Raw genomic sequence first — 12,757 nt, 5'->3', positions numbered from 1 at the left:
CTGCCTTTCCGCGTCTTCCTAATTGTACATGACATGCAGATTACCAAAGTCATCAGATGGATTATGGGGAGAGGGATGACGGTGGGGATGTCAAGTGGGATTTGGGCAGAGTTACGCCCCGATTCCATTTCAAGTTAAAGTAGTTTGAGGTCAAACAGACCGCTGGCTCTTACCGTGAATCATTTTTGCATTCAAATGTGCAGAAAGTTGGAGTTCACGACCAAACAGTCACTTTTAAAGAGTTCTAAAATTCCTAAACTCTACCATTAAAGTGGCAGTCAAAGCATTCCTCGCTGCCGTCATACATCTGTTGTGCACTTTAGCCCAACTGAGTCGCGCCACTTGTTTCCCAGGAAAGGCTCAACAATTGTGTGCCGTTATATTTCGGCTCTTTAAGAGCACACACTGAAAGGTGTCACGTAAACCTCGAAAAAAGAATCTTATGCAAATGGTTTCTCTTCATGTGAGACAAACTGCAGCTCCTTTCAGCTCTCAGCTCTGACTGAGGGAGCCTTTCATTCACCACACCACAAATAGAAGTTGTGCAGCTTTTTTGCCCCAAATGTTTGTCTGTCAAGATTTTCTTGCTGAAAGCTGCAGCTGGTGGAGCTTGGAAAGAAGACCAAAATTTTCCAAGAGAATTTTTGGGAAAGGTTGATGCTAAAGAGAAGGTAAAAGTCTTCCCCTGCAATAAATGATACACAACTGAATCATTTTTCCTGTAGATTTTTACCTGTAGATCTACCATGGGGGGGATAAAAAAGAGATTTATTAGGTGTGCATGTTTGATTTTCTATGTGTTTGCACCAGACTATAGGCAACCAACTGCAAAATTGCTATTTTCATCTTTTAATAATGATCAGCCTGTAGGAGATCTAATTATGTTCCTCTCAGTGAGCTTGAAAGGAAATTGCTGTCCAGAAATTTGGATCAAAGCTGATCGATGCTTTTCCATTAGTTTTTAAGAACTCACAATCCACCCTGTCAAATTTAAAATAAAAATTGTTTTCATTTGAATTAGAAGATATGACAAAGAAATGTCCCAAAAGTTAAGAAAATGTACATGAGAAATCATTTTTACATTTTAACAAAAATTGGAAAATGCATTCATCCTTTTCAAATAATCAAAATCTTTATCAGCACTGCTGCAACAAAAACCCTTTTTATAATTGCCCATGTTATTCACAAATTGCTTGACATGTGGGCAACCTGTGACCAAGAGTTTTAATTCTATACTTGTCATTTAAACCAGAACCTCAGGTCCAGCGTGAAACCAGGTCCAACAGTGTAATGACCCTTTTTGACTTGTATATCCACAACGTGTCAACATTTATCTATGGGTTCTCAGTTGGCTCATGAGTTGATAAGACAAATAAATGTAAATCAATACAAAAAAAAAAATCTGAAATTTAGAATTTTTATCTTTCAGATCACAGAAAGGGGGAAGGAAACTGTAAATTTAAACATTTTTTCCATTCTTGGTGTAGGAGCCAGAGAACCTCTGCCTTAAAAAGGAGCAGGTTTGCTACCACACTCGGTCTTACTTCAGAGTATTACTTTAGTTGCTTTTAAAAGCAACTAAAGTTGCTGCTGGCTTCACCTGATTGGCTCCCAGCCAGCAGAGAGGTTTTAAGAATTAAGTTCACAAACTAGATAAACCAAATTTAGCTGTGTCATTAATTCCTGGTCATGACTATTTCTTACATGTTTACAAATGACTCAAGCAGCACTTTGCCTGTCTCCTGTTTGTTGAGGTGCATTTATTCACTCTACAGTCTGTTGTTACTTGAAAACACCAATGGCTCAAACAGTTGAGATTCAACATCTCTGAACTTTAATGTATATAGAGAAAAGAAGAAGAAATTAAAGATATTTACAGATCAGTAAACATAAATATGTGTTATTAAAATGGCTTTAATAAAAAAAAATCCTTAAGATACTTCAATATTTCTTTTTCATTTCACTCCTATTCTTCCACTTTGTTTGGAATCTAAAGCAGGAGTTTTCCAAGGCTGCTCTCAGGTAAGAGGCTGTGTGTTACAACATGTATGTTTGTCCCTTTTCTTGTATCCTTGCAAGGAGGAGCAATGCAACATCCTTATGTGCCCCTGAGAACTGGAAATGAATGAGTGTTACAGCCTTGACAGACCTTCCATGTAGCTCAAGAAAGTGAGTATGATTTGGAAACCTAGAATAAAATCTCTTTTTTCCTTCTTCCCTCGCAGATCTTATGTATCCTCCAAACTGCCTTTCTCCTTTACACCGTGAAAGAAACAACGTCCTCTTATAATCATTACCAAATCAACGTTTGTTCCTCAGCACTTTCTCTTCTCATTCAGCTGTAATAAATTGGGGAGCCGTGGAGGATTTTGACATTTTCCAACAGTAAAGGTGGCGCGTCATGTAAATAACTGAAGAGACAAAAGTGTCATTTAGAAATCGAGGAAGCTCCTTATTATGCTTCTCTGCATCCTCCCAGTGAGTCTTTGTTTGGTCCGTGGGCTTTGTTGTGATCATTGGCTTCATCGGACACTGCAGTGATGGTGTGGATGTATGGTATGACTGATTATTTTTATATATAAAGACCACTTTCCTGCCTGACAATTAATCTACCTTTATTTTACTGACCTGTTTAAAATCACACTATAAAAAAAAAAAGAAAAGATCCTCCATATAAAAACTCTTGACTCTCAGTATGTGCTGTTGAGCCGTTTATTAAATGATTATTTTTGCAAATAACTTAGGATGTTTTTAAGCCACAAATTGTAAACATTTGATGCTTTAAAATATATTCAACTATTTTTTTTTTGAGTTTGTGAAATGTGATGTTCATTTAAACAGAAATCATTGATCTATGAATTGCATACTGCAATACGTTTAATTGTTTGGTGCTTAAAAAAAAGACTGGCATTATTTTACACTCATGCATTTGGATTGCATTATACTTCTGCAACCTAAATGCATGTTGTGTTGTGATCTGACACCTTAATGTAAAATGCATCCAGAGATTAAGTTAAAGTTAGTTAATTTGAGAAATATTCATCAATGGTTTCATCTTAAATAACATACTTGTTGTACCATGTGTCTTAAATTATGATGCAAGATCAGACTCGAGTTCTAAGACTCAAGTCTAAAAAGATTTAATTTATGATTTATCGTTAAAGTTATCCGTTTTGTTGCAGGGCTACATTCAGTTATTTGACAGACAGTAAAGCCCGTCTGTCTCTATTTGTTGACATTTTTAAAGTTGACTCAATTTGTTTGAAGACTTGCAGAAGTTATTTGTGGTTTGCCATCGAATCAGACAGAAGTCATGGAAAATTGCGATTCCATGATTTCTGACTATTTTGTTTGATAAATTGTTGCAGAGGAGACACATCCTTAAATTCAGCAGTGTTTGTTTCTTTACTCTAAAGACCAATGATAAAAAGAGCATGAATATTTTGAAACAGTCCTGGTCTGTTCAGTCTAGGATGGATGTAGTTGCAACTTTTATTCCGATTATCATTGAATGTTCTTTCCTTGATTTGTATTGCACAAATGTTTCCTACGAAGCAAAAAAAAAAAAAAAAAAAAAAAAAAAACTGCTAGCCATGAAAGTCTATGTTAAATTCCCTAAGCACAAACCTACACGGCTAGTTCCCCTGGGGTCTGGGGTCGTTCACTCCCTGATAAATGTCAGGCTTTCTCCTCCTATAGATACCAGTGGTTATTTGGGTTTATTTCTCCAATCTCGTTGTTCACCTCAGAACAGAGATGGAATCCATTTCTGTCTGCTTGGCAGTGAGGTAGACTGTAGGACAAGGTAATTTGGCTGGCTGGCACCCTCTTGTATCTCTCTGTCTGAGCTGCTGAGCAATCTCGGGGCTTATTTCTCAGGTTTACCTCGAACAAACAAGTGAGCAAAGGCACAAAAACTCACAGTTCTCTGTACAGAGTGGCATAAACTGGTCTAAGGCTGTCAACACGCTCTGACTGGTTGCTGGGTTTGCTATTGGTTTTAAGAATCAACTGTGCAAGTGGAAACAGGACAAAGATGTTTATTATTATTATTATTTTTTGCATCAACATGATCAACATCTTGGACAGTTTGGGCATAATTCAAGAGTAATACAAATACTAATTCCTTCAGGAAAGTGTGTCCAACTGAATTTATTGTTCTCCTTTAAAATGGAGAACAAAAACCCCAGACAAAGTATTTACTGTCCCAGTGGTTTAAAGAGGAGTGTAGTGTCCAAGCACAAACATATCAGTAGAAAAACAATGGAAGTAAAAAAAATCACAAGGAAGCACATTTTGGAATGGGTTAAAAAAAATGCAAAGGCACGCCAGGTTAAGAGTGAAATCAGAGCATCAGGTTTTCTGTTCAGCAAAAACGTTTGGCTTCAAATGTGCTGAAGTCCTTGGGGAGCTGGTCTGATTTATGATTCAAATGGGAAAGTTTATCAAACCATTGAGATTGTTGTTACAGATGCTACAGAGCGCATAATAAAGGAAGCATTATTGTCCAAGTATGCCGAGTTGTTCACATATGCAAGCTGACAGTAAGGCGGCATGTGGCTCCACGGCTCTGCCCTTACATACATTCAAATAAATGCTCCTTTGTCCACACAGTTGAGCAGAATTTACATAAACTCTTTTTTAATGTTACAAGCACTTTAGGTAATGAGTGTGACTGCAGACATGAGCAGATATTTAAATTCATACGGGCAATTTAGCACAAGGCCGGTCAACAAACATGGCCGCCGAGAGTAAACCGAAAGTGACAAGATTGCAGGAGATAATAAAAACAAATGGAGAGAATCTCTGTGATAGTTGGAACAGTTAGTGGAGCTGAAAAATGTCAAGTTTTCTTCTGAAGAGCTGCTCACTGTGCAATTTGGCTAAAGCGGGGGATAAAAGGAATAATGTCCTGAGATTCCACATATTATCATTTGGGAATAAAAAGAAAAGAGCACATTGTAGAAGCACCGCTGGTATTATTACCTGGAAAAGAAAAAGGAAATGACTGCTTTAAGCATTAACATTGTGTAACTTCTGTTTCCCAGGTAAAAGAAAGGCACTTTTGGCCCAAGAACATGTGGAATGGTCATTTGGAGCAATGAAATCAGACTCTAGGCTGAGCTTAAAACTACAGTGAGGTTTCCCCAGAGGTTCCTTCTGGTACTTGATGAGCGTGCAAAGTTATTTAGAAGTTAGAAGACATATAAAAAGGAAATAGTTAAAAAATAAAAGCATTATAAAGGCAGAGAAGCTGATGTCAGTGAGCTAGCAGTGATAATGGAGAGATCAACGCTGAGCTGTGGTCCACACCTTTAATGGGGACACTGCAGACTTCGCTCGCTGTCAGAGTGTAAGGCACCCTTCACTGAACGCGTCAGGAAGAGGAGAGCTCACAGGTCAGTGGTGATGACAGGCGTGACCCCATGGATGAGCAGAGTGGGTCCTAAATCCTGAGTAAGCAGGTCCAGCTGGTGTAAGTATGTGGCGTACCGCCGGGTGTCAGCTGGGGGGCGGGGCAGATACAGGAAACGCACGGCAGGGGGTGGCATGGCCTGATCCAGGATCAGCTTGTTGACAGCCGTGAGGTAGTCATCGGAGACGCGCGTGGCGTTGCTCGGGAAGCTGTTGGCGTAATCTTCTTCGCTCTCCTCCTCGATGGCTCTGGCCTCCATCTCCTCAGCGGTCAAGTCTGGAGACTTGGACGTCAGGTTCTTGTTGAATCCACTTTGCCGCTGCCAGTGTAGCGCCACCACGTGGTCCCAGGGTACAATTTCCACCTGAGCTTTAATTCTCAGATCTTTAAGGAGCTGGCCGAGCTTGGCCTCCGGGCCCCTGATGCTTCGCCCCTCCTCCACGCACAGAAAGAGTCGCAGAGTAGCTTTGCGCCAGGCTTTCACCATGTTGAGGATGCATGCTAGCTGCAGCAGGAACAGTGAGCAGGTGTCGACGTAACTGCAGCTGTCCGGGCGCAGGAGGTTTACTGGCCAAACATCAACAAACACTTCTCCTTTTGACAGGATGGAGGGAGGCGTAAGGATCCGAGCTTTATCAAAGTCATTGAAATATCGAGCAAGAACCACATTCTTGAGCATCTTCATGGCATCAGAAATAATAGAGACGTACTCCTGGGCGCCTAAAACCTTCCCATCCCCAAATTCACCATAATCTTGCCTGTCACTGGACCCCCGCAGGGAGGCAAAGCGATGCAGAGGGGGCTGCTCGAGGTCCTGAGAAGGACTGAAGGGATCTGTGGACTCGGTGGAAGACACCGACGACTCAATCAGCTTATCTTTTGGAAGGCAGTCGTCATAGAAACCGAGGACCAAGGTGTTGGGACGCATCCCGCCTGCAAGAACAGGAGCAACAAGGAGAAACTAAACAATCAAATCGACTAGAAAAAGACATCATAATTATTCATCATGGTAGAATGCGAAACTAAGTCAGTCAACAACTTTAAACTCTCACACGACACAAACATGGTGTGCAGCTGCAGCTACACACGGCGACACTGGCAGCAGTACTGACCAAGTCCTGAGATGAAGAGTAGATGCTGGACGCCATGACGGACAGAATCTGCCAGAGTCAGGTTGACAAAAGCTTTGATGTTCAGATGGTCTACCAGGGACAGCCAGGAGTCATACTGAGCCTGCAAGGGGTCAGATGGTAAAGTGCCTGAACGAGAGAAAAACACACCAAAAAAACGGACATGTGAGAATCAGGTACGATAGTGAGGAGAGGAAAGGACAAGGTTTGTGTAAGTTTCAGTAACTTAAATGTACAACAACTTAAAGAGCATACCGAGTTACACATTTTTGCTCGATATATTGACACCAACACTGGTACCGGCTGATGTTAGGGCTAGGGTTACCACATCTGTGCAAGTCAAATAAATGAAACTGGGCTGATAATATGTTTATTTATTTCCACCTTGTTGATGTTTGTTTCTGGAGACTGAAGGGAGAAAGTTTGATCATGTGGCAGTGGTAGTGATGCAGCGCAGGACTGTGGGGAGTTTAACTGAAGCAGAGAAGTGGAGCAGAAGTGAAGTGAAATATATATGTAATTAATATTAGCAAATATCAGTTATCGGCCAAAATAGCAATATCAATACTGGATATCCATATTGGTCCAAATTTTCTTTGCTAATTCTAGACCTCATGGGAATGATAAAAAAAATCCTTGTGAACTCAAGTAACTTACCAAATGAATATCTAAAACAATATATATTCAACATCTCATTAACTAAAGATTGTGTTTTATCTCAGACATATATATATTTTAAAAGTATTAGGTCAAAAAGCTTGCTCGACATAAAGGGCTCATACAGTAGATGAACTTCAGAAGTAGTTTTAAATGTTGATGTTACGTCCTTTTTTTTGTTTGCCAGAAGGTGCATTTGCAGTACTTTTAGCAGAGAAGTGCTTTTTTCCACTTCACATTAGTAATTGACTGCCTTACATTTGCATCTTTTGCTTACTTTGCAGTTCGATATGTTTACAGAAGGATGACCAGTTAATCTTACATGCATACATGTTTATTTATTAGAGTTTATAAAAGCAGATGGATGAAACAAAATGTTTCCAGATCTGAATAAAATATAGATTTCTAGTGTGTATTAACCAAATAAACCCGAAGGTACCGGGATACGAAGTGAAAAACTCCATAGCGGACATAAAATATGAGGCAGAGGGAGACGAAGATGTGAGACAAGATGTTGAAAGGTGGGAAGGGAGGGAAGAAAGAGAGACAAAGATCCAACTCCAGATGACAGTGCAGACAGAATGTTGGACAGAGCAAAGATGCAGAGAGACACAACAGGGAGGTGGGTAATTCATCACTCCCAAAAAAGCAAGTGTAGGTGCTTGGGAAAATTTCAAAGCCAGTGTCTTTGGGGCTCTTAATGTGATTGTTGCAAATTATAGGTGAGTACTCTTCTCAGGTTTACACCAAATAGCTGCTAGACAAACTGAATAAACAGATTGTACAATTTTCCAGGAGTGTAATGAGAATGTCGGAACAAGAAATTCCTCTTTCCTGTTATTGCCTAAATGAATGGATTCATCAGGAGTGGTTCATCAGAACCAGACAAGGGCTCTTTTGTGGTAAATTAACATTTTGAACATCTTTTCCCGCTAACCAATACTTAAGAGAATTCAGATTGAGAAGATTTCATTAAGAGCGGCTTCCTTCTTCTTCTTCTCTGCTGAGAATGTTGGAACAAGAAATTCTTCTCTCCTGTTATTGCCTAAATGAATGGATTCTTTGTATGAAGACCAAGTGGTTCATCAGAACCGGACAAGGGCTCTTTTGTGGGAAATAAACATTTTTTTCCCCGCTGTCCAACACTTGAGAGAATTCAGATTGAGAAGATTTCATTCAGAGCGGCTTCCTTCTTCCCCTCTGCTCTACCCACAAACCCCCTTACATGTTCTCCAAAGACAAAGAAAAGGTCCAACAATGACCCTGCTACTTGAAATAATTCAGAACACTGCCGTCATGTGAGAGAAAGCCGATTCTCCAGTGGTTCTCCAGTATATACAACTCTTACAATAAGACAGTAGAGGGTCAGTCAATGTCATGAAGAAGCAGCAAGTATTCTAGTCAACGGTGTGTGATTAAAGGTGTGAAACTCTGCAATCCTTTTATTCAGAAATGCCACACACAGCTTAAAGGTGACCTATTATGCTTCCTTGAACAGGTTAGGATCGGTCTATGTGCTATGCAAAACATGTTCATTACATTTTCTGCGTAAATTCATTTTTAGATAATGAGATTTCAGTCTCAGTTTTGCCTCTTGCTAGAATGAGCCGTTTTAGGATCTCTTGTCACTTTAAATCCAAATAAGCTGTTGCTGGCTACTCCCCCCCATCTCAATGTTTACACTCATGCATGAAATGGCTGCAAACAGATGGGCATTTATACATCTGAACATCTTTGAAAAGTATTAGTAGAGCCTCCTTCACAACCAACAAGAATGCAGCAAGTGGTTTGTGGATAAGTCAACAAAAAAAAAAAAACAGTTGTCTTTTCCAGCAGCCATTGTACAGCACATATAGCAGTAAAATCAGCTGATCAAACTTGCAGGAGCTCCACTTGGGTTGCTAGGAGATGGGCTCTTCTTCGGTGGGGTTGCTAAGTGAGGAGCACTGTCTGTTCATTTGTGACGTTACATTCCAGAGGTTTTTGAAACAGACACCAAAAAACATCAACTTACTGTTAAAAACCAGCTGGGTGTTTTTTTTTTAAGCACCTGGGTTTGTTTGAGAAGCAGTAGTAACCCAAATGGAAGTACAAAGACATATAAAATGTGAATTTTACATAATACGTCCCGTTTAAATAGTCTTTACTTTGTTTAAGTCTGCTTTTCTCAGAGCAGAAAGTAGAAGTAGCTGGGGCTACTTCTGAGTCTGAGTTTTCTCAGACTCAGAAGTAAGTCTGAGAAAAGCAGACTTACTTTGTTTAAGTCTGCTTTTCTCAGAGCAGAAAGTAGAAGTAGCTGGGGCATTTACTTACTGAGGTCTCCTAGCTGGACATGTCCCAGCACGTAGAGGCCACTCTTCTTGATGTCATTGATAAAAGTGATGAGGCCCACGCTGCTGCGAGGGTTGGAAACCATGAGGAGGATCTGAGGTCTCCAGAACTTGATGTGGTCTTTCCTGACATCCAGCATCAGGAGGTATTTTCGTACCTGCAGCAGGAAAAAATGGGTTAGAAAATGATTTTTTATCTCAACCAGCGTAATCCTAAATAATTAAATAAGTTAAGTGGTTTCAATCAAGGAGTTACTAAGCATATTGCATATGGTCATTGAATGACGTGTGCTTGGCTAATGACTAATGATGGATAACTAGTGACTGATTTGTCAGTCATACACATACAATTATTTTTATTTCCCATTTCAACATCTGTCTAATGCATGTCTAGTCTCTCTTGTATTTGCAAAAAATATTCAGCTAATATTTTTTGCAGTTATGTGTTTTATTTTGGTAAAACATATTCAGAAATTTTACATACAGTCAAAGCCCTGGGAGAAGATATACGGGTCTCTTAAGCACCTTTTAACCTTTTACGAAGACTAAATTTATAAAAACCCACAGGTCCAGTTCAACATGAATTTGAAATAGCTGGAAGTTCAACAGTTAGTCAAAAAATAAAACAAAACAAACAAACAAAAAAAAAAACAAATGTTAATGGATAATATGTTAAAATTTGTGATGTGACAAATCTAAGACAGAATGTCATGCAAGTATACATTTCTGAAAAAAGAACAACAAAAACTGAAATATAAAACTTTACTATACATCACTTTATCATTAAGCTTTTAGTATTTAGAAAATTAGAGATGTCAAAAAGTTCAGACTAATCCAGACATGGAAAATGGCCAAATAATCTACTTTTCCCAAACTATATGAACTCTGATCAGGATGCTTAATGTTGGAGGAGAATCAATTAACTATTTCGGAACTATATCCATGTGGGATTAAATACTAAAACCAAAATCTAAAATGAATTTATGCCAATCTTGGGAAGCCTGTTGCTTTATTTGAAGCTGCATTATAAAAGAGTGACTCTGGGAGAAAAGTCCAGCTGAATGAGAATTTGATCCTACTAGGGACTTCTGACCCTTTTGAGTGCTGCCAATAAAACCTGAAGTTACTGGAAAGTTGTGGAGAGTTTCATTTCTCAGAAGAAACCAGCAGAGAGGTGATGTGAACAAAGACAACTTGGGATGAGTCATCCAGTTATCTCGCATTTTAGATGAGTGGGACGGGGAGACAGCCTCAAGTCCTTCCCGCCAATTAAAGAGCTCAAACTTTTTTGGCCGGAGGAAACCTCTACACAGGAAGTACACCACGTGAAAGGAAAAAAAAACACTTGAAAATGATTTTATTATGGAAACACATTCAGGGTATGTTTTATTGGCTTGTGGTGGTGCTGGAACTTTGTAAAAAAAAAAAAAAAAAAATGTTTTTCAGCTGAAGCTTCGATTTAGGATGCAGCCTGAAAAAAAAGACAAGAAATCATTCCGATAATGTCTAAGCAATGCAAGTTCAGCTCAATCTCCTGAAACTGCAAGTTAATGTGTGTCCACGTGACTATCAATCAAAAACCAAGATACAAACACCATTATTACTATCATAATCTCCCCAACTGTAAAAGACAAAAAGACAAGGTCCCAGAAGCAAAGTCTGACTGTCTCCACTAAGCTAATCATCTGTCTCCCTTTATCTCTGTTTCCCTGTCTTCTCATCCATCAGACTATCATCATTTCACTGCTGCTTCTATCTCATCCATCACTTAGTTTTTCAATCATTCATCCCCTGCTTATATTCTGCTCCCACCTTCTCTCCCTGTGATACAATCAGCACTTCTTGCCTCCGTTTTGTCTTTTTATTCTCTCCTAAAAACAGCTGTCGACCGCCTACTATCTAGTTGCCTTTCTTTGTTGTTATGTACTAATGTGCTTTTCATCCCCGTCTCAATGTCACACCGCTGGCACTCCCATACACCGGCTACTGCTGGAGGGTGCAACTGTATGCATGTGGCACAGTATACGTGCACAGATGGGGTCTTTAGCTCAGCCTATCATTTGTATTATTTTTATCAAAATGGGCTTCTTGCTAGAGGCGGGTTTAGAACCCACTTCCACTGAATGATGAGAAGTGGGGGCGGTGAAATGAGAAGGCCCATTTGTAAAATGAATATAAGAAGATGTTAAGACGTACATTTAAAGTTCATAGAAATGATTAATTACCTAACAACCACATTAGACCCAATACAGGAGCCATATTTACGTTGTGTACTCAGGGTGCTAAATGAATGCCACATAATGTAGCTTATCTCAACATGCCTTAAAACAGCTAATAACTGCTATTTGTTACTGTCTACGGGTTGAGACCAACACTGACCAGAAAACTGGTGTCTTTTATTACCGAGGTTTTGGTCCAGTGGAGCCAGGATATGAAGGAGTGGTCTGTGAAGTTCATAAGGAACTTCAGTTTCCACTTATGATCAATAATTTATTGCCTGTTAAAAGTGGCTGCCCATCCTGAATTTGGTTTGGTTTGAGATTTCTTCCTAATAAAGTTATTCCTCTTTAATGACCTGCTGACCTTTCCTCCCGAATGGTGGGAATAGCGTTGAAATGAAGGTTTGAATCCAAAGTTTCCTTTGGAATGTTTTTTTTTATTTTTATTTTTTTATCAGAGATGTACTAAATCAAAGGTCATCCAGTGATAAAAACAGAATCATTTTTAGCTTGGTTGATTGGTTGGAAACCTAAATATTAGATACTTTTCTAATTAGTAAAGACAACCCATCAAAATTAAACCTGGGTTGCTACTAACAATTATTTTAGTAATTACTCTATCAATTATTCTGGCAATTCATCTAAAAAAACAAATATTGGCACATTCAGAAGAATTTTAATTTAACCCATTAACCTTTGTTCATACAATATCAGAAATAAATTAAAATATTCAAATAAATGATTAAATTCCTATAAAAAGAACAAACAGTTCATTTTATAGACATGGTATTACTATTTTGCATGTTTGATTGTAGCAAACGATGCATCTGCAGCTAAATAAAATACTTCTAATCAATATATAAAAAGCTCTCTCTTAAAACAGCTTCACGGCCAGGAGTCTAATTTTACTACATTCAATACGACCCATTAAACTGCTCAGCTGTTGCTGTTACATGGTGGCAAAAAGACGTCCGTCTTTGTCTTGTCTGCATGTCTGAAGCCATG

The 12,757-nt window shown here is 39.1% G+C and overlaps 1 protein-coding gene across 1 annotated transcript in view; it reads right to left on the bottom strand.

Moving 5' to 3' along the window:
- Window positions 1-4,024: 4,024 nt before the first annotated feature.
- LOC106914383 (solute carrier family 12 member 9) overlaps window positions 4,025-12,757 on the bottom strand; it is a 69,655-nt gene continuing 60,922 nt past the window's right edge. The window contains exons 11-13 of the mRNA XM_088011714.1: window positions 9,517-9,691; window positions 6,529-6,675; window positions 4,025-6,349 (exon numbers count right to left, since the gene is read on the bottom strand). Of these exons, the coding sequence (XP_087867840.1) occupies window positions 5,394-6,349; window positions 6,529-6,675; window positions 9,517-9,691 (1,278 nt within the window). The 3' untranslated portion in view covers window positions 4,025-5,393. The remainder of the gene's footprint in view (window positions 6,350-6,528; window positions 6,676-9,516; window positions 9,692-12,757) is intronic.

Source organism: Poecilia mexicana, unplaced genomic scaffold, assembly GCF_051168715.1.
Source record: "Poecilia mexicana isolate PSO_F unplaced genomic scaffold, ASM5116871v1 scaffold_13, whole genome shotgun sequence".
Classification (NCBI taxonomy): domain Eukaryota; kingdom Metazoa; phylum Chordata; class Actinopteri; order Cyprinodontiformes; family Poeciliidae; genus Poecilia; species Poecilia mexicana.
The sequence above is the reverse complement of the archived record's forward strand: the minus strand, read 5'-3'. Positions and strand labels throughout refer to the sequence as shown.